The sequence below is a fragment of the Umbelopsis ramanniana genome (assembly GCF_025399195.1).
Source record: "Umbelopsis ramanniana AG unplaced genomic scaffold K450scaffold_1, whole genome shotgun sequence".
In the NCBI taxonomy this organism is placed as follows: domain Eukaryota; kingdom Fungi; phylum Mucoromycota; class Umbelopsidomycetes; order Umbelopsidales; family Umbelopsidaceae; genus Umbelopsis; species Umbelopsis ramanniana.
Window position 1 is genome coordinate 786,779 of NW_026252087.1, and position 26,613 is coordinate 813,391.

Consider the following 26,613-nt stretch of genomic DNA (forward strand, 5'->3'; position numbering starts at 1 on the left):
AAATGCGGCTTTGACAGACAGTCTCTCCGTAATTGCGCACCCTGATTGCAGCATATTGTACATTATATAGAATGACATATTCTTACCCGAACTCAAAGGACATTTGATAATTTTTTCCACGTGTATATGACTTTAGAACTTATAAAATATCTCAAGTAGCTTGACAAATGCTCTAATATACCCCAGATACATCTTAGCATTGGTCCGTGCGGACAGCCAAATTTGTTACGCCGACTTTGTCGATGGCTCTATGATGTGCGTATTCATGATTCTCCAGTCGTAACATCTTTAAGAATGAGAGCTATTGCTATGCCTTTTGCCAACCTTTTTGTAATGGAGAAGGATATTCGAAGAGATTTAGCGTATACTAGCAGTATTACCGCCGGTATTCAGTCAACCAAACATTTAGGATCAGGAACATTATGACAGCGTATTATACCCATAGATAGTGCTTAACGAACATAGTATTATTTTAGTAGAATCCGTAATTTACTCTGAGTACATGGCTGAAACAAGAGTTGCTGTCGCCTCTTCTACACCAACCCTTTGCATCAAGCGCTTAAATCGTTCAGGAAGTTTGGTCAGAACACCATCCGCGTCCAGCGCAGACCCTGAACATATGCAACGAAAAATCCGATGGTTAGAATTGTGCAATGTTACAGATGTTTTCAGAAATTGATGTGCTTACAACGACGAGAGACAACTGCCTCTAATTGAATGTTTGGAGCTTCTCGTTTCGGAACATCCATACCTTCCACTTGATCTGGTATTTCCGTTCGAGGCATCTCCCAGCTTAGCAATAAATCCGGCTGCTCTTCACTAAGAAATCGACGAAATCGAATTTAAAATCGATTCAATCTTAAGATAATCCATCAATTGACCGCATTTACCTGTCGCTAGAAAACTTTAGTTGCTCGTATCCAATTTCTTCAACTTTGATATCCGTTTCTTCATATCTTGAACTCAATGACGAGAAAACCCGCCGTCGCTCCCAAAGCAGCCTCGCTTGGTGTACAAGCACGCGAAAGAATCCAAGCAAATTGCCTTCGGTTTGAAATCTATAGGAGATGATTGCACCATTAACGCCGTTCGGGCTTCTGTATCCACAGTCATGCACATCACTTACCGATCCAGAAAAGGACCAATGTCAAAGTACAGTGAGGGACTAACGTTGATTACCAAGTCAAGCACTCTGCCTTCATCAGCGTTCGTTCGGAATGATACTCGGAACTCCTCATCAAATGACTTTCCAGCCAGTTCGTATTGACCAATGGTTTCTATATCGAATGCGGTTAAGATCAATTTATACGGTATACACCAAGTTCCATTACGCTACTTACGGTGGAATGGAGTCTTTTCCAAAGATTTTTGAATATCAGTGAACATTATATGCGAGACTTCAGAAGCTCGGATGACCTATCAGATCATGTTAAGTCATTACCATAGTAAACCTGCACTTATGAAGCATTGTATCGTACCTCCGGACTTTGTAGGGCTTTGATTTTCAGATTAGTTTCATTCAGTGAATCACCGGCTGTCATTCGCTCTTCCTCAGTGACTATAGGTGAGAGGAGGTACTCACTGAAGCCAGGATATAGGTTTCAGCAACTACAGTTACCGTACAACTCTCTCAACTTGACCACTTACATGACAGCCTGCAAGTCTTCTTCCTCGTCCTTTTCCGAAGCCATTCGCTCTTCAAAGGTCATTCTTGATCTCCCTGACATTTCCTTTCGCCTTTGCCGTACTTTATTTCTCTCTGCCCGATAGTACTCGACCTCGTCGCGCATTTGCTCGATTTGGGTGAGAAGCACTGACTTTTCGCGTTCCTGTTGGCTGGTATATGAATGGGACGAAGACGGTCGACCCTATGTGGAGCCATTTCTAGTCAGCCACCCTCATCGCTCTATTGACGAAGTCTAATACTACGATTTCGTTCACTTACCGGTCGAGAGTGAGATTCGCTGGATCGAGGATGGCGACTGGATTGCGAGTCTTCGGAATGCTGTTGAACTGCCATCAGTCGCGAATGGAAACGTGCATTGGCAGTTTTATAGTCGTCAAAGAACACATCGTTGTTGTCATGATATGGAGTGGTAGCCATATTATGGTGTAGTTTATTCTAAGTTAAAAAGGTTACCAGCCAGTATAGAGAATTCTAACAGCAACGCGCTTTAAGCAATTGCCGGGAAAAAAAAAATTACACGTAAGATTTTTTTTTTATGAGAGTCATTGCTCTACGCTCTCTTCATGTATTTAAGCTCGCCAATATCTACAACGATCTTTTCGCCTTCCCCAATAAATTCAGGCACTTGCACCTTGGTGCCGTTGGTCAGCATAGCTTGCTTGTAAACTGTACCTTTAGCCGCCTGTCCAGCTCGTTCAACTACGGACTCAATGGTGTACTCGTAATTGGCAGGAAGTTTGAAGGTGATGGGCTGCGTTCCAGTTTGAGGTGTAGTCAAGAAGCTGACAGCAATCGGCATACCGTCCTCCAGCATGGAAATTGCTCTGCTACCTCCTTCGCAAGCACTTTCGTCCAATTCAATCTCTTCATATGTTTCACCGTGGAGCAAGTGGATTTTGCCGGCGTCACTATACAGATATTGATACGACTCATCCGCCAACGTCAAGACTATAGGAATTTAAAGTCATACATGAGTGCCATGCGACGCCTTGTCTGCTTTGATTTGATAGCTGTTGAATTTTTTTACCTTCTAGCGAATCGCTGGACTTGAAACGTTCATTTAATTTCTGTCCAGATAGAATATCCTGCAAGTCCATCTATATGAAATAGTTTAAGATAATGAGTTCATATTATAATCAAAAGGAAATGCAGTTGCTGAGAGAGATATCACTTTTGGAGAACAAAATTTCTTTTATTCCTACCTTGATAACCGCACCGCCCCGACCGGTGGCAACATGATCGCGGGCCATGACTTTCATGGGCTTGTCCTTATGCTGAACAACTTGGCCCTTGCGAATAGAGCCTACAGCAAGTTTATAGTCTCTCTGGCTTTGGTAAATAGTTGCACAATAGCGGATGGCCAACTGGCTCGGCCGGCATCGCGCCGCAGTTAGTTTGAGCATTTGTGACAGTAATACAGTAATAATTTTGAGTCCTGCCACAGACAGTATATAAGCCACTTTCCACGTTTAAATTGGCATCTCCGCAACCCTTGAATTTCAAAATTCCTCTCATCCTCGATTATGTCTTCAGAAGGACAAGTAACAGAAAAGTTGGACAATCTCACCCTTGCCACCGAAACGCCGGCTCCTGCAGCAGCTGAAGTTGCTGCCGCTGCTTCTGCCGACCAGAATGTTACTCCCTGGGATGTCGAAGGCGCTGTTGTAGATGGTGTGGCCCAAGCTATTGACTACAACAAGTTGATTAACCAGTTCGGTACCAAAGCTATTGACGACGAACTTCTCCAGCGTTTTGAAAAACTCACCGGCAGAAAGCCCCATATTTTCTTGCGAAGAGGTGTCTTCTTCTCTCATAGGTAAAGCGTATTAAATTCTGATTGGTTGGTGTTGTACAAGGTCACTTACCCCCCATCCCATCTGATCAGAGAGTTCAATCGTATTCTCGACCGTTACGAAGCAAAGAAGCCATTCTTCCTCTACACAGGACGTGGACCATCCAGTGACTCCATGCATCTCGGTCACTTGGTTCCATTTGTCTTCTGTCAATGGTTGCAAGAGGTCTTTGATGCGCCTCTTGTCATTCAACTTACTGGTAAGACGTGATCTAGTATGGATTTTCATGTTTTGCTGATGGAATGGAGATTTAATACTCTGTCTTTTGAATTAGACGATGAAAAGTTTTTGTTCAAGCCCAACTTGACTGTCGAAAAGTGCAGGGAATTCGCGCGTCAGAACGCAAAGGACATCATTGCTTGTGGATTCAACCCAGAAAAGACCTTCATCTTCAGCGATTTTGATCACGTTGGTGGAGCATTCTATCACAATGTTGTCAAAATCTCCAGATGCATTACAACCAACCAGTCCAAGGCTACCTTTGGATTCAAGGATACGTAAGTCTAGGAAATGGTGTGCAGTGGGAGTAATATCACTTGGAGTAAACCTGACTAATATCACATCATTTTTTAGTGACTGCGTTGGCAAACTTCATTTCGTCTCTGTTCAAGCTGCACCATCGTTCTCCAACTCTTTCCCTCAAATCTTTGGTACTAAGACTGACATTCCAAGTCTTATCCCTTGTGCCATCGATCAGGACCCATACTTCCGATTGACTCGAGATGTTGCTCAGAGGCTCAAATACCCTAAGCCAGCGTTGATTCACGCCAAGTTCTTCCCTGCTTTGCAAGGTTCCCAAACCAAGATGAGTGCCTCGGTTGACACCTCAGCTATTTTCATGGCAGATACACCCAACAAGATCAAGAACAAGATCAACCGATATGCATTCTCTGGTGGCGGTGTCACGATTGAGGAACACAAGGCCAACGGAGGTAACCCTGACGTCGATGTGTCATACCAATATCTCAGCTTCTTCTTGGAGGATGATGAGGAGCTCAAGCGTATTTACGATTCCTACAAGTCTGGCGATTTGTTGACGGGTGAACTTAAGAAACGCTGCATTGATGAATTGCAAAGAGTTGTTGGAGCTTTCCAAGAACGCAAGGCTAAGGTGACCGATGAAGTCATAGATTACTTTATGGACAAGAACCGTACAATTGTCGCTTAGATGGTATATAGATGGCTAAAAATATAAAAAAAAGTAATTATTTAAAAAGGCATAGAGAAAAAGCAGGCGGATGTTGGTACAGTTTGTTTTTATGTTGATACATCGCTACTTGTCATCGGTTGGCAGCAACACAACAAATAATGATACCAGCTTTTTGTGTAGGCGTCTTGAAATTTTCGTCGTTGAAGGGCGTTGTCAAGGTCTTCATCTTGTTGATTCCATAACAACGACAGGCCCTCGTCGGTTTCAAACTGGGGTTGATCTTCAGAGTCGGAGGCGGAATCAGCGTATTGAAAAGGGGTATTGACGGCTATGACAGTACATGAATTTAAAAAAAATGGCTCTACTAGCATGACAGAAATTCTAAATCTAAATTTTTCTTACGTCTGCTAACAGTGCCATACTGGCGTCGTTTAGCCATCTTCAACTTACGCTCTACATGACGCAGCAGAGCTCAAGTTACTATAGGTACGAGGTGAGTCTAATAACTGATAGAACAGCCCACTCACCGAGTTTTTCAATTTGAGAACGCGACTCTGTTTCTTCTTGATCAGTCTGAAGCTGCCAGCGTGGGACTGTAGTATTTGCAGTAGCAGTGTCTGGCCATGTCTAAACGAAAGGGGTACGTCATGGCGTCAAGTCAGATGAAAAGTTCACAACTAGTATATATCACGGCTCCCGTTGATAATATACTTCGAACACTCACTTGGTCAGTTACATCTGGAGATGCTTCTACCGTTTGTGAAAATGCATCGCTTGCGGGAAACATTCAAGCGGTGTCATTCAAGTAGCTCTCAAAAAATTTGGCAGCCATATTCGGACAGTGAAGCATTTACATTTTTGTCTGAGGTTTCAGTGAGCGGTTTACGTTATGACATCGCTGCCCTTTCCCTCTGCTCTTCCCCCGCTGCTAATTGGAACCACATTAATGTTCCACTTGCTAGTTTACTGTAACCAATTGCCGTTGCCAAACGTAGTTGAGTTTTAATGAAGTATCGAATGATAATGCATCGTATTTAGACACAGTATCTCCCAAGGGATGAAACATATTCCAATAGCGCGAAATGATACCATTGACAAAGAGAAAGAATGCCTCCTCTCCATCCATGAACACAGAGTATACGCCCTCCACAAAAATGAGGGTACGATAAACGGAATTCGTTCTTATCGCTCACTCACGTCATTTCACTGTTGCAGTTCATTTGTTTCCCAGGCATACATGTATATGTACAATGCTCGATCATGTGGACATCATGGTTGTTTGAGTATCTTGTATGCTTTAATTGTCTGATGTATCCCCAGACAATGACATATGATTGGCGGGATACGGAGAAGCGACGTATTGTAAAATTTTGTCAGTGCGAAAACCACTAAGGTCCGAGAAATTTTGGAGTCCACGGCTGAAACGAGTCCTTCTGCTTTGCTCTGTTCTGCTCTGCTTAGTGACCCCATCCACGCATTTTTCATTCCTCTACTGCATCTTACATTGAATCACTTTTACCGCCAGTTCAATGGGTGTTTCTGCTAACTGGTGGAAAAACATAGCGTAAGTTCCCATTGGACTTCCGGCTTTCCATTTGACCATTAACGGACACTGACTCCCACCCCCCACTATTTTTTTTTCTATCGTCCATAGAGAGAACCATGAAAATGTTAAGCATTCCATCGCAGGCGCGGGCGCCGGAATAGTATCTTCTATCGTAACATGCCCACTCGACGTTGTTAAAACGAGACTACAGAATCAGGGTACGGGACACCCAGGCATAGCGCTTTACCGCGGCACATATGGTAAACACTGGGGAGAAAGGGATGATATCACATGGCTTTCCGATCACTGATACTGTTATTGAAAGGTACCCTTTCTCGGATATGGATGGAAGAAGGCATCCGGGGACTTTATCGTGGCCTCGGACCAACGATCTTTGGATACCTGCCCACTTGGGCGATTTATTTCACAGTTTATGATTACTGCAAGGAACGAGTTGGATCACAGATTGGCAAAGAGGACGATCACTGGTTAGTGCACATCCTGTCTGCGATGACGGCAGGCGCAACTTCCACCACCCTGACCAACCCTCTGTGGGTGATCAAGACGAGATTTATGGTATGCATGGAGATAAAAACATAGGGCGATTTTTTGGTAACAGAAAAAAACCCACGGTCAATGACTAATGACATGGTTTCCTCTACTTCAGACACAGAACGAACGTACGGCATATCGATACAATAATACCCTGCATGCCTTTAAGACCATTACGAAGGAGGAAGGTTTAGGTGGATTCTATAAGGGACTTGGACCATCACTGTTAGGTGTCAGCCATGTTGCGGTTCAGTTTCCGCTATATGAGAAACTCAAGATATGGTTCAGTAAGTTGAATATTATTATTTTTTTCGTTGTATCTCGTTGGGTCCGCTAACATCGGGCCTTGGAATTCATGTTTAGAAGCCGACAAAGATGCTCCTTCCGGAATGATGACTATCCTTATGGCTTCGTCGTTATCCAAGATGGCCGCTAGCATGGCTACATACCCACATGAAGTCATCAGAACAAGACTTCAAAATCAAACTGTCAAACCATACAAGTACCATGGTATAATGCACGCTATTAAAATCATGCTTCAAGAGGAAGGTCCATTAGCCTTCTATCGAGGCATGCCTACCAACTTATTAAGAACTGTACCTGCTTCTGCAATGACAATACTGACGTATGAGTTACTTGTCAGTAAAATGGACGAAATCAAAACCTCATAGACGTCTAAACCCCTCCACTTTTTTCATACCGCAACCTTGTAATAAAAAAAAAAATTGTCTGTCCTAAATTTTCCATCAGAATGCACAGTCACGCTTTCAGCAACTATTTAATTCCTTCGAAAATTTTTTCCAATTTCCTCTTTACAACGCAATTATAAACGATTCATCAAAAAGCACTGCCGCAGAGATGGTTCGCTTAGGCAAACTATCGTAGACGCTGGCAGCCGTCATATGAATTGAAGATTAAACCATGAATATGGCTTGGGTGCGATGTGGTGTGAAACTTTGGCTTCGTTCCGGGTTAATGCATCATATCGCAAGGTCGTAGTCAACAGACATACCTCTTTGGTGTCTCTTTATTGAAAGAACATAAATACATAGCTTCATGTCGAGAAGACCATGACATTGTCTGCTGCCTGTCGTTTGTATGAGCTTAACCTAGCTGACGGCTCATGACACTTTTCCAAAGCTACTATGAGACTAGAAGATAGTTCACAGAGCTGCTCTTGGCCATTATTTGCGATAGTACAGTTCATTGTAACCCTTGCAAACTCTTTGTATTGATATACACTCTGAATAAAAGTATGGTATCTTGTTACGACGAGACCACTTTTTGGTATACGAAATCTGTTGCGCTTCTTTTTCTTATGACGGGTCGCGAACAGGTTAGAGTACTTTTTGGCGGCGTCTTGGACTATCATCGCAGTTAAGGAATACATGAACAAGTCATGGATAAGTCGAACTTGTAACATTTCGAGGAATCGAGTACGATCTACCTATGCATTTGTTTTGTTTTGGAGATACTTTAGTTGCAGAGTCATAAACGTGAGATCAACGAGCATCGAAAATTTCACTGAGTTGTCACTGCAGTGATAAAATTTTTGATTTTCATTTGAAAGCTCCTTGACATCTCCTTTGTTGAATCGCTCCTCAGTGACATGAACTACTACAATGCAATTTTCCTGTAGCACGGACAACCATGTGCCTGATTGATAAAGAAAATGAACATTAGCAAAGCTCTCTTCATTTCTAATTCAGAAAGGAAGAAGCAAGAGATCTTATAAGGAGCGTAACGCGCCAGGCAAGTAGGAGAAGGTAAAGCCGCTGCCTGCAAATGAAACGCGTTAGACATCACACGGGTATTGCAACTTGGTCTACCGCTCAAAGTTGTTTCCAACTGTTTCATGCGCAGACGAAGCTGCATGAAAAGGTATAATGATTCAATTTTATAAAAGCCCACTCCAAAGACACAATTCAACACATTTTCAGGATTGCATAAGTTTACATACACTTTTTGTTTTTAATATAGTGAAAAGAGTAGTCTAATTTTTATAGGCAGATGACGCAGTCATCGTACATGTTATTACAAAGCAGTTATAGATGAATACATATCAAACAAGAGTTGAGGTAAGAATTAATTATAGTTTAAGCTTCCTGCTTGAGGTCCTTCTCGTACTCAGCGATAGTGGGCTTGTGGGCCATGTAGGCATCCTCTTGCTCACCACGACGGACAATGGCATCTTCTTCAATATCGGTGGCATCAGCCTTGTGATGGCAGATCCAGAAGAGAGGAGCACAGATACCCATAGCGGCAGAGATACCAGTGTACATCCAGGTAAGCTTGGGGTCAACGGTGACGGAGACAAGAGCGAATTGGAGGACGGAACCGAAGCAGTTCATGAACAAGAAGATGGCCATGACGAGAGACTTCATGGATTCAGGAGCCTTCTTGTAGGCATATTCGAGACCAGTGATGGAAGCGAAAATTTCAGAAATGGCAATGAAAATGTAGGAAGGAATTTGGATACCGGCAGAGATCAACTCGGGTTGCTTCTTGTAGATCAAAGATTGGATACCAGCGGTGTAAGCCAAACCAGCGGAAGCGAAGATGAAACCAAGGGTGATACGGAAAATGGGACCCATGGGGATACCAATGCGACGGAGACCAGGGTAGACAAGACGATCCATCAAGGGAATGGTAATGATCAAAACAAGAGGATCAATGTTTTGCATAATATCGTTGGGAACGTTACCGGTCCACATGGTAGCAGCCTGGGAAACCAAGTTGGTGGTCATTTGAGAATAGCAAAGCCAGTAGATAGGGAACCAGCAGAAGACAGTGCAAGCCTTCAAGGCACGCTTCAATTCATCAACAAAGATATCATCCCAGGTAACATTGGCCATCTTGTCGGGGTGATCAACTTCCAAACGGGAAGGCTTGCAAGCATCCAAACCACCCTTAACTTGCCATGAAAGACGGAAAAGACGACCAGCTTCGACGAAGATAGAACCACGAGGAGGGTTTTGGATATAACGCTTGCGGCCCATGACAACAACAATGATGGCGGGAACGAACATACAGGTGGGCAAAAGGTAAGCAGACCAGAAACCAATGTTCTTTTCCATTTCAGTGGTAGCAATGGCGGAAAGACCACCAATGTTGATACCCCAGTAGAACATGTTGAAAATCTTTTGGTAAGTGGCACGGGGAGTAACGATGACACGCTCGCCAGACTTGAGGGTACGGACAAAAGGAACCTTGGAGCGGTATTGTTCAGCGACAAGAGGAGACACGTTGGCCTTGATACCACCAGTACCGAAACCGATGACAATCAAAGAGACAACGAAACCAGGGAATGAAGCGCCACTGTCGATGGCAGAAGGGATGGAGGTGGTGGTCAAGATGATAAGACCAACAAGGTAAATCATACTGAAGATGAGAATGGCACGGTACTTTCCGAGGAACTGATCAGCAACGATAGCACCAAAGATAGGGGTAATATAACACCAGAACTGGAAGAAGGTGTTGAGAGCAGTAGCAGTTTGTTGACCACGGCCGAGAGCACCAGGCACATCAGCAGGGTAAGAAGGAGGAGCAGGGTTTTGAATGTAGTTCTGGAAAGGACCAGTAAGACCGTAGTAGGTGAAACGTTCGCAGAATTCAATCAAGATAACCAAGAAGGCTGAAACGGGAATGGAATCAGCACTTTCACGAAGGGAAGCCCACTCTTCTTCGGTGGGTTCAGGACCGTCGACGGCATCTTCAGTGTGGTCGTAGACAGCAGGAGTAGTGATGTGTTCGGCATCAAGAACCTGAGATTGGTCCTCGTACTTTTCGGACATAATTCCTAGGTAAAGAAAAGATAAAGGAAGGAGGGGAGCGAACAGCAACAGGTGATGAATGGCCTTTAATATATAGCATATTTTTCTAAATTTTTTTTTTCATTACTGTTCATTTTCTTACTAGGTGTCATGGAGATTCAATTCGCTCTATCCAATAAATGTAGTTAATCTAATCGGGAAAGTCCGCTAGAATCGGCTCATCGCTTCGATGATTGGTCTGGGCGGAGTGGCGTGCGGACCCATAGCCCATTCGGATAAACCAAGAACAAAGGCACCTTCTTTCATTGGGTTTGTTTACACAAAATCCAGAACCAAATGTTTCTAACATGAGCGCGCGCACATAGGATCAGCATCTGTTCCATGATAGACGCTTACAGACTGATGTATTCGTTGGGAAAAGTCATACTATTCTGTGACTAACAAGCTGACTTCATGTTTGTCTAAATGTGCATGTAGGTGGCACACGAGCACGGAATGACATTTTGTCAGTTTACAATATTCCTTTCGGGCGGCGATACGAATTTAGAATAATCAAGCTACCGTTACGAATAAAGAGCTATTGAAGGACGCCTGCTAAATGCCTCTTGAGTATGTGACGACGGTGGTGCAAACTGCCAAAGGGTCTTGGTGACACACATTGGGCCATGAACTGTCCAACAGGAACGTAAAGACCATGGCGGAAGACACAAGGCAAATGGCGGTGTGTGAATCAGTGGGCTACACAAGCTGTAAAAGGATCGTGTGATAACGAGCGGGGTTCTTACGGATCCACCAACCATTTTGTTAGCTGCTAACAATTTGTTTCTTTCTATTGGTGCTCCGTTTAGGACGAGGTTCCCCAGTATGATAGTTCACGCGCTTGAGTTTGGCAAGTGAGATTAGAAGCATCAGTTAGGTCATGTTGACGCCAGATTGACTGGATGGTCAGGCTAATAGAACTTAAAATCGAACCTAGTTTTCGACCATACCATATAGCGAAGGGTGTCCCAGCGACGTTAGGGTGGGGGTAAATGGCGCGTTGGGTGGGATAACTGGAGACGAAGTCCGCGCCTACCAAAAAGAAAAAGGAAAAAAAGGGTCACTTTTCGCCTTATCTCGCTTGATAGATCCTAATTTCTACCGATTATCCCACGATCCACGCTTGGAGGCGTCCTATTTTTACAATTTGTCTAAGGCGTGGCTTCTTTCTCACACTGTCAGATTTTTTTATAGCCGAAGTGTATGTGGTCTTCCTGTGTGTATGTACGCAAGTCTCTTCCAATCTAAAGCTGTTGATAAGAGCTTTGAAAGAAAGTTCTACGGCTATTAAAAATACGAGGCCCGTTAAGCCATGCCCAGGTAATAGGCGGAAAAGGAAACTTCTTAACGGGGACAAGATACACGGCTATCCCCGAGAGTCAAACAGCATTAGCTCGGTACAAGCATATCGTATCAATTCAGATATTGAACCATTTAATATATGGTACGATGTAAATATGCGTATATGTTTTAACGAACCATGGAAAAGACTCTCGAAGGAACTATGTTTTGCCATTACGGACAGTCATCGTTGTACAATGCAATAGGGACGATTTATAAATGCAAAAGCATACGTACGCACACTGGTGATGATAGCTTGAGTGGTTAGTAATCATCTATAGTGGGCGCACTAAGCGACATGAATTACGCCATTGACCAGCATATTGGATGCATGAAATATATTGCGTTGCGTGAACATCACAACATGGCTGTGTGGGAACACTTTCAAGCTTCGATTGAATTCGAATCCTGTCGATTTTGATCCTCGTTCTGTACTCCCAGTTTCAGGTGAAATCTGGGACCAGGTAACTTGATTTAAACCCAAAAAAAGGGAATCAAGTTAGATGTGGCGTTACGTTGAAGAGCATTATTTTTGGCGCGATGATGTGAACATATCTGTGCACCCAATCAAATGTTTAAAATCTTAATCCTGAACCTTGGGAAGGTTGCAGAGCAGTCTTCGATGGTCTGAATAGCAAATAACGGACTAAATCGTAAACAGCTTATCGAATCTTTTTCAAGGATAGAAACTACCGCTTGGCTCTCCGACGAAAAATTTTCTAGCGATGCATGTCCAGCTAGCAGCAGGGTAAAAGTCCATGCGACCTATTTCCAAAGAAAACGTTGATAAATGGAATGCAGGTCTGCTGATGTAGGAACCTCGCTCATTGTATCATAATGCTGTACACCTTTGTCAAGTGATGGGCACTAGATGCTGCGAATAAAAGCCGTGGCAGTTTTTTACCTTCTTTGTGAGTCAACATCCCCACGATGAGGAGTTTACAAACAAGTGAAATTATTCCGCAGATTCGCATTGTAGATAGAAATTCACGAAGCTGGCATTAAACCATCTCATCTAGAGCAGTATAATTTTTTTTGTCTTAACGCGGTGTTATTTCCGGGACATCAAATGGTAACTTAGCTTCCGCAAACACATGCACTGTACTTTTAAAGATTTACCAAAAGCGCACACAATAGAGCATCAAAGCATAAATTGCTCTATAATAAGCGGGGAAATCGGGCACGTTTGCATAGTGAGTAAATGGAAACATGCTTGTCACGGGAATATAGATTACGTCTCTTTACATGATGCCAGCAACATTTTGGACTCGTACCACGAGTTCTATTGAATCCATTCCATGTCTTGATCCGCTCTTCATCGATTATCAATTGACCGTATTTTTTTTTTTTTTTTTTTTTTTTGCGGAGACTTCCATCCCATAATAGCTGTTAGGCGTTACGAACCGTGCCCAATTTTTCTTTTTCTCTTTTTGGAGTAGAGTAATCCAGCTGCAAATGAATAGATGGAGAGATCAAGCAAAGTACTGTTCTTTGAAATAGTCCGTCTTCGGCAAACAAATGGACCATACTTAAGAAAGCAGGCACACCAACTGAACAAATTGTAAATGGCCATATTTTATCCATTTACGGATAAACTGCAAAACACAGCACATTGTTCCCACCATCTGCAAATTGTATGTTCAGGGTCCTTGCTTCTGACCCTTCGCTAGAGATGGTCCTTCCATCTCTTGCATAGCGGGATTACCACTGCCTACCCATATGTTTCCGTTATACTATATGGGATATGTTGAATGCAATCATCAACATCGAGTACATCCCCAACTTATTGCGCCGGCCGCTTCAAGGTTTTTATTTGTGCATCGCTTACTTGAGATCAAGGCTTTATGCTGTATTTGAACCTACCTATGCGTCACAACGAACTGTCAAGCTGACCGTGAGACACTCTTCGTTGGCTATAGTAATAGTCTTGTGCAAATTTGGGTAGCATGATCTGTTACAGTTGAACTCGAAGGTATCAACAGGAAGAACTTTGGTGTCATACCTTGTAATGCTTAATGAGAACCTTGAAAGTGAGTAAGTCCGGATCGAAATGGCTGTGTTTCACGATTTGAATGCTATGGTGGGCAGATACAGTGACAATAACGCACCGCGATCAACCATAAAAGCGCAATGACTAAATATTGTTGTTGGCCCTAACTTGGGAAGGAAGGAATCAAGTATAGGCCTTAATAGACCTGATGAATTGAGACTAAATATTACGATCCGCGCTCGGTTTGCAGGCTTCTGGTAACCATAAACGCTTCCAAATCATAGAGCTTTGGAGTTTTGGATTGGCGAGGCATTTTCAATATAAAGTAAAAAACAAACATCTAGAACCGGTTTAAAATGAAGTGGATTGTCTACTGCTACTTGCCTTTATTTGTTTGGGAACGATTGGCCATAGTGGTAGAAAGGTACCGCTGAGAGCCGTTGTATGGGGAGAGGAAGTCAATCTTTTCACAGTCACATCTGCTTGCCTGCGATCATCTCAGCATCGTGCAGGTCCGGAGTTTGCAGACCCTGTTTTCTCGAAATGTCAGACTTACCGTCGTTGAGACAAAAGATCGATTCGCTCGATACTACCTTGGTGAATCTTCTCAATGAGCGCGCTCGCGTGTCTCTTGATATTGGGGCCGCGAAACGCCAAATGGAAACGGTAGATCCGTCCAAAAGGTGGGTTATTGGATTGAGCGAGTTCGGCTGATCTTTCAAAGCGCCTAATGAATTCCATGTAGCGAAGAGAAGGAACCTCATGTGTATATGCCTGCACGAGAAAAGCAAGTGTATGAAAAGGTATTTCGATCATAGCGCGTCCCTACCATTTCTGCTGTGCCTGATACTAACAAGAGCATGGCCGCTTCAACACGACTCTATAGCTCAACCGACTCAACCGTGGTCCTCTAAAGGACGATTCTCTTAATGCCATTTTCCGAGAGGTAGGTACATGTAATGATGGACAAGTAGATTGATGTGCGACACTAACCCATGTGCAGATCATGTCAGCCTCTATATCCTTGCAGCAAAATGTGTCCGTCGCATATTTAGGACCCCCTGGCACTTTCTCTCACCAGGCTGCATACGAAAGATTTGGTGACAGTGTTGCGTTCGTTCCTCAAAAACAGATTACAGGTATAAATTGATTTGCTACTTATAGGATTGGGCTGAGAGCAGAGCAGATTGACAAATGCCTTGTGTTGGGAACCTCAGATGTTAACTGAAACATTCCCCGATAGCTGTGTTTGAAGCGGTTGAAAAGGGCCGCACAACCTATGGTCTTGTACCTTTCGAAAACTCAACGTATGGCTCTGTTATTGAGACCATGGATTATTTGATGCACACGGATGTTCAGATTCGAGCAGAAACGTATTTGACGGTAAGTTGGTCATGAAGGGGCTAAGCACAATATGCCAACTAATTTACTTGTTTCCGACTTTCCCAGGTTCACCAATGCTTGCTTTCAAATAGTAAATTACAAGATATCAAAAAAATATACAGTCATCCCCAAGGGCTTGGACAGGTGCAGGAATGGTTGAAAGCAAACTGCCCTCACGCTGAACGTGTTCCAGTCAAGTCAACTGCGGAAGCCGCTCAATTGGCTGCTGTTGAAACGGGTGCAGCAGCTATTTGCAGTGAGATTTGCGCATCTCTTTATGGCTTAAATGTAGTTGCGCAAGACATTGAGGATATCAAAAGTGAGTGTACCCAAATGAGCCCAAAGCTGATCCCATAAACGTACTCATGAAAATACGTGCCTGGTAGCCAACACCACTAGATTCTTGATCCTCGGTACTTCCTCGGATAACCCAACCAAGTGTGATCATACATTAATACGCTTCACAGTGGACCATCGTCAGCCTGGTGCTTTGTGCGATGGGCTCAAGGTATTCAAAGTGCATAATCTCAATCTTTCCAAAATCGATTCTCGTCCTTCCCGACAAAGACCATGGCATTATGTCTTTTTCGTTGAGTGCTCAGGACATGCAAAGGACGACAATGTCAAACAGGCTGTTAAGGAGATGGAGCAATACTGTCTTGATGTCTTTGTCCTTGGCAGCTATCCTGACCAACGACCAGAGTAGGCTTTTTAGATTGTATGATAGACCATGTTATACTGCTCCATCAAATCAAAAACAAATTGTGTGGAATGATAGTACACTAGTAGTGCAAATTTACAGAATATTGGATGACTGATTGGGTGTGATGAGTGTAGACTCGGATGCACAATATCATAACACGCACACAGCAATTTGCTTATGGAGAAAGTGCTCGCTGGTTTGTTCCAATTTACTCGAAATGGTATATTCATTGGTGACAAGCCTCCATTGTAGGTTGTGAACTTTTCTGTGATATTACTTGGCACTGTAGTATTTAACGAACTGCACCGTTGCTGGTAGTGGAGTAAGACGAGCCCGGGCATAAGATTGGGCTTGATATAGCGTTAGAGCGTATGCTTGATATCCTTCCCTATCGGGTATATAGTGTAGAAAGAGGACCGGCATCTTTAAACGTATTGAGAACCATTATGTGTGAACTTGGTTGTATTACATAACCAAGAGGTGTAACACTTGCAGCAAGGGTGATAATAATATTCGTATGTGTAGCATAATGATTTTGTCCAGTTTATCGATGCTTTGACATATCTCGAATTCCAGTATCGGTGCTTAGATATGTCGACCAAAAGGGTTGTTGCAATAGCGGGGAGAAAACACTCAAAGTATTTGACCTCTGACCATTTCGCATATGATATATAGAAACTACTGGGACAGCTATGTAAAATATGATTGACATGACTGTTATTACCACATTGATAGCGACTGCATCTTGCCATACTGATATAAACTCCATTAACGACAGACTGAAAGAAGTCAAGAGGGGTATTTGAATCACAGATTTATCTCAAGGAACTGAGCTTTGTGTAGTGTTAACAGCAGCACCACGATAATTCTTCCAAATGAGGACACACACAGGATACAGTAAGACGAAACTGCGCTTTGTAATACCCTGGGTTCTAAGTGTACTCTCTCATTGCTTGAAGAAGTCAGCCATCTATTCTGCCAACAAGAAAAAGTGGGCGAGTTGAGGATAAAACGTTTATTTTACATGTACCTTCTCTTCCAAAACAAAAAGAGAGTCTAGTATACAGTGATTAATTTAAAATAATTACAAGTCATTGGGTTTATGCACATTATGTTTATCGTCGTGGGGTTTATAATATGCGAGATCGTGGTCATCAGTGTCTCTTAAAGGCACAAACTTGAAGGAAGAAGTGTTTCGAGCCCGTAACTGAGACCGAGATGGCGATGGTAAAGGCACTGCTTTTGGTATGGAATTTAACGGTTTACAAAGTAGCTCGTCCCTTGGGTCGTAATCAAATCGAGCGGTATCTTCACCCTCAGGAGACTGACGAAGTACCACACCAATCATACCTTTTCCCTCAAAAGCAGCCCATTGCTTCGTTTGGGCAAGAGAATCTGCGGACGGGTTGATCATGTTGACCACCACTCGTCCAATTGCAGTGTGATTGATGGCGTTGCGAACTTCGCTCAAAGTTACTTTGTGCCGCAGTAAAAGGTAAATGCTTACGCATATGAACGTTGTCCAGTAGATCAAAGTGATGAAAGCCGGGATAGCGTATGGAATGCTGTAATTGACACCGATGCCGTATGGAGATACATTGGCCTGCGTGAAGTTTCCAGTCCCCACTGCATTGTTTGCCATTAAATTGGTCCATATGTATTTTACAATTTGTGGTGCGGTGTCTGCTGATTTGCTGAGCTGCTGCCACAATGCAAGCACACCGCAATCGTTCTTGCCAGTGAAATCGAATGTACTAACGGTGGTTTCTGACTGCGTTAACCATAAATTTTCCATGAGCGTAAAGATGAGGGCAGGAAGAGAGCTTCCTTGGAGATCAGGTTGATCAAGGGATACAACGCCAGCAGAAATAGATGGAAAGTCGCTTTTGCCGACCGGCAGGATAAGGTATTCTGATTGTTGTGTATAAAGATGTGCATCATTGACAAAGCTAGCCTCGACCGGACCCCAATATGGGTTATCAGCCTGAACAGTCATATCCGTTGACTCTATTGCCCATAGAATTGATGTATTGGTGCTTTGTCGAGAGATTTGTAATTGTGCGTATGGTGTTTTGCCTGTTTTTTGCTTGTCCATCGTGATGTCGAGTTGCTGAATGCTGGCTTGAACGGTGGATGCACAGCTATAAACAGGCTGCTCCAACACCTTGTCGACCGTTAATATGTTGATATCTGATCCATCGGCACTATGAGGCGCTCCTAGTATTAGGGAGCACCTGACCATCCTTGTTGAAGCGCTGAGAGCACTGTCTGGGTTATAACCTTGACAATATGACTTTACATAGGTTGGTTCAGCATAGCTAGAACTGGTGATGTTTCCAAATGCCATTTGGGATAAAAAATCAATTGGCATGAAACTTAGGGACCCAATATTATTGAGGCTATTTGGAGTAAGAGGATATGTGTTACCATAGTGGGAAGCACTCCTTGTGACGTTCAGCGCCGATAGGACAGCAAGGTTACCCCACACGGCTCCAGCATAGGCATGATGACGGAGATCAATGTTATCGATAGTATCCGTGTAAGCATCTGGTTGAGTAGTAGTGAGATCAAATAGTCCACCCTTATCAACGAGGACCATACTATTGTTTACTGGTGTTGTAAGATCGTCTGAAAGTTTGAACTGGATGGTCAGGTTGGTGTCAACGCATTCGGTCGCAGGCTCTAACCACAAAACATCTCGATACCATTGGCCACCCTGGTTGTCAGACGGAAATGTATGTTGAACTATCCCAACGCCGGGTGTGCTGGTCATGTCGACGACAATACCTTCGGCGGCCGTTATACTATCAGAAAGAAGAAACGATTGTATGTTGGTCAATTCTCCCACTGGCACGGCTTGATTGTTATTGACACCACTTTGAACCTTCGTCGCATATTTTCGAAATTGTATATTAAGCGAGCTTTGTGTGCCTTCTGGCGATGTGAACTTGGATGTAATATTGGCATATACCATATTCCAAACTGCGTACGACCCTTCGCTCCCTAGGCGTGTTGTTCCAACACAAGAAACATTTGGCCAGCCTAAGCAAAGTCTATTCTCAGTATACATTGACCTTGGGGATGTCGCTAATCCCATTGGTCCATCATCTTGTATATAAGACATGCTTTGTTGTTGTGCTGGCTTCATTATCGTAATATCTTGTAGGCCAAGAGGAGTTATGAAACCAGTAAGAGCTAACAAGAATGTACCAACCAGAGCCAAATATGATACAATGGTGATAGCGGTCTGTACACCTAATGATGCGGCAGCGTCGGTGCGTAGTAAAAACGGCCAAGGCGATGACTGTATTGCAGCCCCTGCTACACTCCACCCATTTGCTGTGGTTCTATTGCTGATCAAGGCTATCAAGAGAGCAGCAACAGCTAATGATAATATGACGTTAAAAATATTCAAAGAGACACTAATAATGCCTGCTACCGAGGAAGAAGTGATGGGAAGAATAAGCATTGGGAACAAGAAACAAAAACATAGTTTACCAAGAAGGAAGTAAACCAATGAACTATATTTATGGGCATCGTCAGCCTGGACTTTCGATCATCTCCGCTGAGGTTGCTCAAGTTCTGTCCTCCCACCAAGACAGCCTTGCCGCACAAACTTTGCTATATTTATTATCAGAGCCGGAAATATGCTGACAATGTTCACACCGATAACTACTCTGCCTCATTGCAGACGTGAGTAATAGACGTTGCATTTTGACCTATGAATATTGGCAATATTTTATATACCATCTTCCAAGTAGACCGAACTGAATGGCATTCGACTGTACAACCGCTAAACCCATACTCGTATAATTCAGGTTGCTACCTGTTGATACATTTCTTGGAGACCGCTAGCGAGAGTGAATGATGGGACAAAAATGTCTCTGCTAGAAAAGGCAGTGTGCTATCGTGTCACCTTTAGCTCTCTTGGTAGTGGAGGGTGTGACCTATCGAATTGGGAACAAGCAAGAAGGCTAGATCCATAACTAATTTTTGAATAAGGTCAATGATAGGATAGTCTGATGCAAATGCTAGTTAGACTAGGCGTAGTTGCTTGTCGATGCGAGTCGCAAAGGATAGGCGAGCCTTCTGTTCAGGCACAACTATCCAATAGGTCAAAAGTTCCTAGAGGGATAATATTTGCTGTGGGAAGCAGACAGCATTAAGCCGTGAGCTAATTGTTGACAAGTTCAGAAAAGCCGATATGGCCAGACTTTCATCCACATCAGGATTGTATACTGCTGTTTGAAAAGATTGAGTTTGAAGTCAGCGTTGCGGGCACTCTTTCTGGTTGCATGGGCGGTCGCCGGACTACAAGTATGCACAGCCTTATCGGTACTTGATAAGTTGGCTAAGCTGTCATTTGGATAGATTTGAGAAACTTCAATGATCACATACATACATCCGCCATTCCTATTTGACAATGGGCACATGTTAACATGCATTCAAAAAAGAAAACACGTTAAAGCCGATATTCCAAATCCTTGCATAACCCCCAAAATTTGTATCTACATTTATTTCTTTTTGCGAATCAATTACTATATTATGTGTAAAAGCTTATTAAAGAGCGTTGGGCTTATAGTCTTTGAACATTCTGTTTTTGTAGGTGGGTTTAAGGTTCTCTGGCAGAGCAATATCTGTGTCATTTAAAGGTGAGAAAGCTGATGATGAAGGTTTTCGAACTCGTATGTGGGAAGGCCCTTTTGACAGCGTAGAATGAGGTATGGAATCTAAGATCTTGATTAAGGATGTATCCTCTGGATCGTAATCAAATTTGGCAGTGTTTTCGTTTTCTACGGTGCGACCCAATACCAACCCAATGTTGCTTTTGCCATCCACCTTGACCCACTCTTCTGTTTTCGCAAGTGAGTGAGAGGACGGATTTATCATGTTGACAACAGCACGTCCAATGGCAGTCTGATTGATGGCATTGCGTACTTCGCTTAAAGTCACTTGGCGTCTGAACAAGAGAATTAGGCTGAAGCAAATGAAGAACAACCAGAATGCCAATGTGATAACAGCAGGAATAGCATATCGGATATCGTAAGTAACACTGGTGCCTTTTGAAGAAACCTCAGCCATTGTGAAGTTTCCAATTCCAATTGTGTTGCTTGCCATTAGGTTTGTCCAGACATATTTCACAATCTGGGGTGCGGTATCGACGGTCTGGCTAAGTTCTTGCCATAACGTTTGTACGCCATAATCACCTTTTCCTGAGAAATCGAACTTGTTCATCGTGCTGGACAATCTAGTCATCCACAAGTTTTCCATAAGCGTAAACATCAGACCTGGAATTGAGCTTCCTTGCGTATCGACAGGGTCAATAGTCGCTGATCCGAACATCATAATAGGAAAGTCGCTTTTGCCAGCAGGTAGAAGGAAGGCTTCCGATCGTTGCGTGAAGAGATGTGTGTCATTCTCATAGTCATCGGACACCGGTCCCCAGTACGCGTTTGTGCTACTAACGTTCATTGCGGTTGATTCGATTCCCCATAAAATTGACGTATTGGTGCTTTGTCGAGAGACTTGCAGTCCGGAATAGGGTGATGTTCCCGCCGTTTGTTGGTTCATAGTGACATTGAGTTGCTGAATGCTGGCTTGAACGGTAGATGCACAGCTATAAACAGGCTGCTCGAACACTTTGTTCTCAAGTAAAATACTGTTGCTTGATCCATCCACACTGCGCGGTGTCCCCAGCAATAATGAGCAATGTACCATCCGGGTTGAGGCAGTGAATGTACTATCTTGGTCGTATCCTTGACAATAAGACTGAACATAGGATGGCGAAACGTAAGTCGCATTTCCAAGATTTCCAGATGCCAGTTGAGCCAAGTAATTGATAGGTAAGAAGCTTAAATACCCTATGTTGTCAGTAGGGCTGGGCTTGAGCAGATATGTGCTACCATAATGTGAAGCGTTACGTGTGATATTGATAGCTCTGAGGACAGCAAGGTTACCCCAAACTGCTCCAGTATAAGCGTGATGAGCAAGATCAATGCTGGTAATAGTGTCAGTGTATGGATCGGGCTGTTTGGTAGTAAGGTCGAATAGTCCGCCTTTATCGACCAGGACAGTGCTATTAACGACTGGTGTGGTTAGGTCGCTTGATATTTTGTATTGGATAGTCAAGTTGGTATCAAGGCATTCGGTCAGAGGCTCCAACCATAAAACATCCCTAAACCAGCTGCCACCTTCACTATCGGATGGAAACGTATGCTGCATTATTCCGATGCCTGGTGTGTTGGTCATGTCGACCACAATACCTTCGGCTGCTGTGGTGCTGTTAGAGGTGATGTAGGACTGCAGGTTGGCCAATTTTCCAACTGACGTAGGTTGACCAGTGTTAACACCATCAATGATTTCCATCGAATATTGTCTGTATTGCATGTTAAGTGAACTCTGTGTGCCGGCTGGTGATGTGAATTTGGATGTAACGTTAGCATTGATGCCACTAAACACATTGTAGGACCCGTTGTTGTTTTGTAGCGTTGATCCAACACAAGCAACGTTTGGCCACCCTGAGCATAGTCGACCTTCCTTATATTTTGTTCTTGGGGCAGTTGCTGATCCCATTGGCCCAAAATCCTTGATATATGACAAGGCCAGGTTTTGCGCCGGCTTAGATATGGTAGTGTCTTGCAAACCTAATGGTGTGACGATACCAGTCAGAGTCATTAAGAAAGTGCCAACTAGAGCTAGCTGCGACATTGTATTGATAGCACTTTGGACACCTAGCGATTGACTTGCGTCCGTACGTAATATGAACGGCCACGGTGAAGACTGAATAGCGGCTCCTGCCACGCTCCACCCATTCGCAGAGGATTTATTGTTGATCACGGCTAATAAGATAGCGACGAATCCCAGTGACGATGTGGTCACCATAAAAAACAGCGAGGCACTGATTATACCAGCGACCTCGGATGTGGTTATGGGAAGGGTAGACATAGTGGACAAGAGGCGATAATCATCTAATGTAAATCACAGGAAAATTTCAGCAGCGTTACTGATCTTTGCAAACAACTCCGCTTTTCGGTGACTCGAACTTCTGTCCTCCCTCCCCCCAATATCCTCATGCTTCATACCACGACGTGAGGTTAGTATCATGCCGTTCTGCATCCAAATGTTTCCCTATCACAAAGGTTGTTTATATGCATTAATTATTATTGCTACAAATGGTGCGATTTTCTATACTAACAAATGCCATGTCAGCGCTTATACTCTGTGGGGTAGAGCTCTAGAGGTTCTGATATGCGAGTCCTTGACTCAGATTTCAGATTGGTTGGTACCCTTGGGTTGAGCACTTGCCAAAGATTGGATGTCTCAGGCACCATTTGAAATCGCATATGGTCGCCTTGTAGTTTAGCTGTGACATTCAAGCCAATGACAGTGTTATTGCCGGTCTCTATCCAGTCTCTCGTCCTCATGTTGAAATTGGGTGATGATGTGGCTACATTGATGACGATTCGTCCAAGAGATGTTTGATACAAGGCTTGACGGATGGCGTGGATACTGATTCTCTTGGTGACAAACAATATAATGACACTGATTACCATGGCCAGCCACACAAACAGGTAGAGGAAGGCTGGAATAGCATACAAAAGGTTGTACCCTACTGAAGGAATATTTTGCATCACCACTGTAGATTGCGCTGAAAAATTACTATAAAGGTTGTTCGCCATAACATCTGTCCATATAAGATTGCTCATCCTTGAAGCTGTTGACGCTGAGAGTGAAAGATTTGTCCAGAGTTGACGTAAAGCAACATTGGACGACCCGGAGTAGTCGTAGAGTTTTCCAGATTCGTCCGCTTCCATAGATGCACTAAGTGCATATTGAGGCAATGCCATAGCATGGCAAGTTTTACCAAGCCCTGAGATAGAAGTGGAACCGGAACCAGCAGGTAAATATAAAGTATTTGATTGTAAGGTAAACAGAGATGGATCGTTCTGATACTGGTCGGCCACTGGTCCCCAATATGGATCAACACCACTGATGGGTAAGCCAGTCTTTTCCACTCCCCATGTCATTACAGTACTAGAATCTTGCCGAGTCAGCGTAAGATCAGAAAGATCAAAATTACCGCTGGTTACCGAAGAGTTGAAGGCGATGGTCAAGGTTTGCATTTTTGCACGCACGGTTGAAGCACATGCGTAGACTGGCTGCTGCCAGGATGAAAAAGCTTCATCTATTCGAGGGTCTCCACCGTCAGTACGCGATGGACCTCCTACCAGCATTGCGCATTTGACGGCCGTATTCGTAATATTTGCATCATCTGCTCCAAAAAACCCGGCGCACAGGGAACTGAAGTCGCTCGCATCATCTTTGACAGTGAGGGAAGAATTGATTGGAAACAACGCGGCTATATCAGATGATGGGTAGAAGCCAACCTGGTGCAGAGCAATGTTGCCAGTTTGAGTGATTGGCCAACGTTTTCCAAGCGCTGTGTTCTCCTTTGAGATGTTCCATTGACTCATGATGTATGCTAAGGACAGAAAGGCCAATTTATTGGCTCTGTCTTCCATTGTGACTTCTTGCCCATTTCGTCCAATTACGGGGTATGTAACATTGAGGTTGCTGAATCCACCGTTATCTACAATACTGATATTTGACGATGGTGATGCAAACACAGAGCTGATGGTGGCCGCTGCATTCAACTGGTAGTTGAGGGTGAAATTCAAATCTACACAACTTGTTACGGGTTCTATCCACATAATGTCTTGATTCCAGGTTGCACCGTATGGGAGTATAGGCACCTGTATACCACCGATTCCAATTCCTGGTGTGTCTGTGGTATCAACGATAAGCCCTGAAGTCGCATACAACTGATTTCGAAGTACGACGGAGTTTGCTATGCTCAGCTGTGGTCTTGGAAACAACCCAGAAACGTTATAGTCGCTGTTCGATAAGACATATCGGCGATACTGGAGATCAAATGGAGAAGAATAAGGTGTGCTGCTGAAGGTAGTGGTGATGTTTTGAGGTATATGTAAATCGGTCTGTAGTGCACCAAGACCGGTGACGTTTACCAAAGTTTGCCCGGGACATGGTGCCGCTTGATTGAGATACCCTGAACAATATCTCGTTTCTGAGTAGTTGTTTCTCGGTGTCAGAGGAATATACAACATCTTGTTGTCGCTAACTGGATACAAATCAACTTTGGCTGCGTCTTGTCGAAAAGTGGGCAACAAGCCAAGTGGGGTGATGACGCCTGCGATGGTTGCTAAAATCATGGTGATAGTCGATAAGGTACTGATCAACTTCACCCGTTTTCCGACATGGTCAGAATTGGATACGTCTGTTGATAAGATAGTTGGCCAAGATGAATAGTGTAGTGTCCGAACAAATACGCTCCAGGTGGTTGGCGTGTTGCTGTTTTGCATCAAGTAGACGAGAATGATGACCAGGGCCAGCCCAAATGTGAATTGGAGAATGGTAACGCCAGCGCTAATCACTGCTGCTATTTTAGCAACAGTGATATCCAATAATTGCATGATGGAGAAAGGTCAAAGGAACTTTTCGCGACCAGCTGGCCAAAGAAAAATATAAGGAATCTGTGTGCAACCATTGACATCGTAGCAGCTATGCGAGAGAACCACTAAACTGCCCAGGATTGGGGGAGTGGCTTTGAAGAGACCATTTTAGTTTGTGTAATGCTTGCTAACTTGGTAGTACGAGCGGCTTCAAACACCATCGAATCTTCACATTTGCACATAAAACAGACCTTAGCCTTATGAAAGCAGCCTATTTTGGGCCGCCTTTCTCAATAAGTGGAAAAAGTAGGGAAGTGTGCATGTCGAGGTCAGTTACAACGTAGTACTCAGCCCGTTTGGTTGACATCCTCTTGCAAAGCATTGTGCATCATTTCATATATGGTTATAACTGTGGCTTGGGTAAAGCTTTTAAAACCTGGTATCCCATATGCTGTGACGATCCCTAGACGGGTGATAGATATTGGCTGGATCAATAATTAATATACCAGCTTGCAAAGTGATCCGAACTTTGATTGATCAGAAAGATCTTTGTTTTATATGCTTCTGATATAAATCCTTCCTAATAACTGCCCATTGAGCAAAACTGAATTCCGTATGTAGCCGGAGCATGGCACTTTTTGTGAAAAAGTTACACACAATAGAAAATTCTCACTTGTCAGTTGCTGCGCAATGCAACTGGGAACCAACTCAGGTCCGCTCAAATGCAGTTGTTACGATACCGGTTTGGCTAGCCAGGTACGACGGAGAAACGGCAATCAGTAACTCATATTGATAATCTGCTCAAACGTCAAATGCTGAGTGGTAACTTAGATTCTAAAGTTACCCATACTATTCACCATGATGAAGTTGAGCATTAATGAGTAGAATCAATCAATGATACTTCGGATGACGACCCACATAAGATGGCTATTGATGCTGAGCGTTGAACCTGTCGTGTCCTTCACCCATGGTTGATGTAAGTATAAATCAGGTAAGCTGGCTGTGCCTTAGAGATCAGCAGTGTATAGGAGACATCTGCATAACCTCGAAACCGAACTGCTCTCTCCACTAGGTCTATAGCTTACTTGGAAACCATCCTGAAAATCATACATTGACGATGCATCCC

The 26,613-nt window shown here is 43.6% G+C and overlaps 9 protein-coding genes across 9 annotated transcripts; 3 read left to right on the forward strand and 6 right to left on the reverse strand.

Annotated features, from left to right (window-relative positions):
- Positions 1 to 379: 379 nt before the first annotated feature.
- On the reverse strand, positions 380 to 1,635 carry K450DRAFT_217926 (uncharacterized protein). Its single transcript, XM_051585120.1, has 6 exons — positions 1,479 to 1,635; positions 1,341 to 1,416; positions 1,127 to 1,277; positions 891 to 1,058; positions 692 to 819; positions 380 to 611 (listed from the first exon to the last, which is right to left on the reverse strand). The coding sequence occupies exons 1-6, from the start codon at positions 1,539 to 1,541 to the stop codon at positions 490 to 492; spliced, it is 708 nt and encodes a 235-aa protein (XP_051449772.1). The 5' UTR covers positions 1,542 to 1,635; the 3' UTR covers positions 380 to 489.
- Positions 1,636 to 2,079: 444 nt separating this feature from the next.
- K450DRAFT_217937 (uncharacterized protein) lies at positions 2,080 to 3,326 on the reverse strand. Its single transcript, XM_051585121.1, has 4 exons — positions 3,255 to 3,326; positions 2,890 to 3,122; positions 2,715 to 2,784; positions 2,080 to 2,635 (listed from the first exon to the last, which is right to left on the reverse strand). The coding sequence occupies exons 2-4, from the start codon at positions 3,088 to 3,090 to the stop codon at positions 2,238 to 2,240; spliced, it is 669 nt and encodes a 222-aa protein (XP_051449773.1). The 5' UTR covers positions 3,091 to 3,122; positions 3,255 to 3,326; the 3' UTR covers positions 2,080 to 2,237.
- Positions 2,890 to 4,753, forward strand: K450DRAFT_217940 (uncharacterized protein). Its single transcript, XM_051585122.1, has 4 exons — positions 2,890 to 3,503; positions 3,573 to 3,739; positions 3,815 to 4,037; positions 4,114 to 4,753. The coding sequence occupies exons 1-4, from the start codon at positions 3,211 to 3,213 to the stop codon at positions 4,706 to 4,708; spliced, it is 1,278 nt and encodes a 425-aa protein (XP_051449774.1). The 5' UTR covers positions 2,890 to 3,210; the 3' UTR covers positions 4,709 to 4,753.
- A 1,086-nt stretch (positions 4,754 to 5,839) lies between these two features.
- K450DRAFT_217952 (uncharacterized protein) lies at positions 5,840 to 7,552 on the forward strand. The gene is made up of 5 exons (XM_051585123.1): positions 5,840 to 6,254; positions 6,345 to 6,496; positions 6,562 to 6,812; positions 6,904 to 7,075; positions 7,152 to 7,552. The coding sequence occupies exons 1-5, from the start codon at positions 6,220 to 6,222 to the stop codon at positions 7,457 to 7,459; spliced, it is 918 nt and encodes a 305-aa protein (XP_051449775.1). The 5' UTR covers positions 5,840 to 6,219; the 3' UTR covers positions 7,460 to 7,552.
- A 1,221-nt stretch (positions 7,553 to 8,773) lies between these two features.
- K450DRAFT_217964 (uncharacterized protein) lies at positions 8,774 to 10,666 on the reverse strand. The gene has a single exon (XM_051585124.1). The coding sequence runs from the start codon at positions 10,580 to 10,582 to the stop codon at positions 8,885 to 8,887; it is 1,698 nt and encodes a 565-aa protein (XP_051449776.1). The 5' UTR covers positions 10,583 to 10,666; the 3' UTR covers positions 8,774 to 8,884.
- A 3,808-nt stretch (positions 10,667 to 14,474) lies between these two features.
- K450DRAFT_276435 (uncharacterized protein) lies at positions 14,475 to 16,323 on the forward strand (the record flags this gene model as incomplete). The annotated part of the gene is made up of 7 exons (XM_051593228.1): positions 14,475 to 14,614; positions 14,677 to 14,734; positions 14,818 to 14,877; positions 14,935 to 15,070; positions 15,175 to 15,314; positions 15,381 to 15,633; positions 15,701 to 16,323. The coding sequence occupies 7 exons, from the start codon at positions 14,475 to 14,477 to the stop codon at positions 16,018 to 16,020; spliced, it is 1,107 nt and encodes a 368-aa protein (XP_051449777.1). The 3' UTR covers positions 16,021 to 16,323.
- Positions 16,324 to 17,022: 699 nt separating this feature from the next.
- Positions 17,023 to 19,254, reverse strand: K450DRAFT_217977 (uncharacterized protein). Its single transcript, XM_051585125.1, has one exon. It carries the CDS (start codon positions 19,163 to 19,165, stop codon positions 17,102 to 17,104), a length of 2,064 nt encoding a protein of 687 aa, XP_051449778.1. The 5' UTR covers positions 19,166 to 19,254; the 3' UTR covers positions 17,023 to 17,101.
- Positions 19,255 to 20,507: 1,253 nt separating this feature from the next.
- On the reverse strand, positions 20,508 to 22,966 carry K450DRAFT_217979 (uncharacterized protein). The gene has a single exon (XM_051585126.1). It carries the CDS (start codon positions 22,960 to 22,962, stop codon positions 20,578 to 20,580), a length of 2,385 nt encoding a protein of 794 aa, XP_051449779.1. The 5' UTR covers positions 22,963 to 22,966; the 3' UTR covers positions 20,508 to 20,577.
- A 177-nt stretch (positions 22,967 to 23,143) lies between these two features.
- Positions 23,144 to 25,508, reverse strand: K450DRAFT_276438 (uncharacterized protein; the record flags this gene model as incomplete). Its single annotated transcript, XM_051593229.1, has 1 exon — positions 23,144 to 25,508. One exon carries the CDS (start codon positions 25,506 to 25,508, stop codon positions 23,223 to 23,225), a length of 2,286 nt encoding a protein of 761 aa, XP_051449780.1. The 3' UTR covers positions 23,144 to 23,222.
- Positions 25,509 to 26,613: the final 1,105 nt, after the last annotated feature.

Excerpts from the sequence above, each read along its gene's own strand:
- K450DRAFT_217926 (XM_051585120.1), bottom strand. The coding sequence starts at position 1,541 with ATGACAGCCGGTGATTCACTGAATGAAACTAATCTGAAAATCAAAGCC. Across the intron at positions 1,417-1,478 it reads AAGCCCTACAAAGTCCGGAG|GTCATCCGAGCTTCTGAAGT; the intron begins GTACGATACAAT and ends ATGATCTGATAG. Across the intron at positions 612-691 it reads AGAGGCAGTTGTCTCTCGTC|GGTCTGCGCTGGACGCGGAT; the intron begins GTTGTAAGCACA and ends GCATATGTTCAG.
- K450DRAFT_217937 (XM_051585121.1), bottom strand. The coding sequence starts at position 3,090 with ATGCTCAAACTAACTGCGGCGCGATGCCGGCCGAGCCAGTTGGCCATC. Across the intron at positions 2,785-2,889 it reads GGGGCGGTGCGGTTATCAAG|ATGGACTTGCAGGATATTCT; the intron begins GTAGGAATAAAA and ends TATTTCATATAG. Across the intron at positions 2,636-2,714 it reads GTCCAGCGATTCGCTAGAAG|TCTTGACGTTGGCGGATGAG; the intron begins GTAAAAAAATTC and ends AAATTCCTATAG.
- K450DRAFT_217940 (XM_051585122.1), top strand. The coding sequence starts at position 3,211 with ATGTCTTCAGAAGGACAAGTAACAGAAAAGTTGGACAATCTCACCCTT. Across the intron at positions 3,504-3,572 it reads GGTGTCTTCTTCTCTCATAG|AGAGTTCAATCGTATTCTCG; the intron begins GTAAAGCGTATT and ends CCATCTGATCAG. Across the intron at positions 3,740-3,814 it reads TCTTGTCATTCAACTTACTG|ACGATGAAAAGTTTTTGTTC; the intron begins GTAAGACGTGAT and ends CTTTTGAATTAG.
- K450DRAFT_217952 (XM_051585123.1), top strand. The coding sequence starts at position 6,220 with ATGGGTGTTTCTGCTAACTGGTGGAAAAACATAGC. Across the intron at positions 6,497-6,561 it reads GCTTTACCGCGGCACATATG|GTACCCTTTCTCGGATATGG; the intron begins GTAAACACTGGG and ends TGTTATTGAAAG. Across the intron at positions 7,076-7,151 it reads GAAACTCAAGATATGGTTCA|AAGCCGACAAAGATGCTCCT; the intron begins GTAAGTTGAATA and ends ATTCATGTTTAG.
- K450DRAFT_217964 (XM_051585124.1), bottom strand. The coding sequence starts at position 10,582 with ATGTCCGAAAAGTACGAGGACCAATCTCAGGTTCTTGATGCCGAACAC.
- K450DRAFT_217977 (XM_051585125.1), bottom strand. The coding sequence starts at position 19,165 with ATGAAGCCAGCACAACAACAAAGCATGTCTTATATACAAGATGATGGA.
- K450DRAFT_217979 (XM_051585126.1), bottom strand. The coding sequence starts at position 22,962 with ATGTCTACCCTTCCCATAACCACATCCGAGGTCGCTGGTATAATCAGT.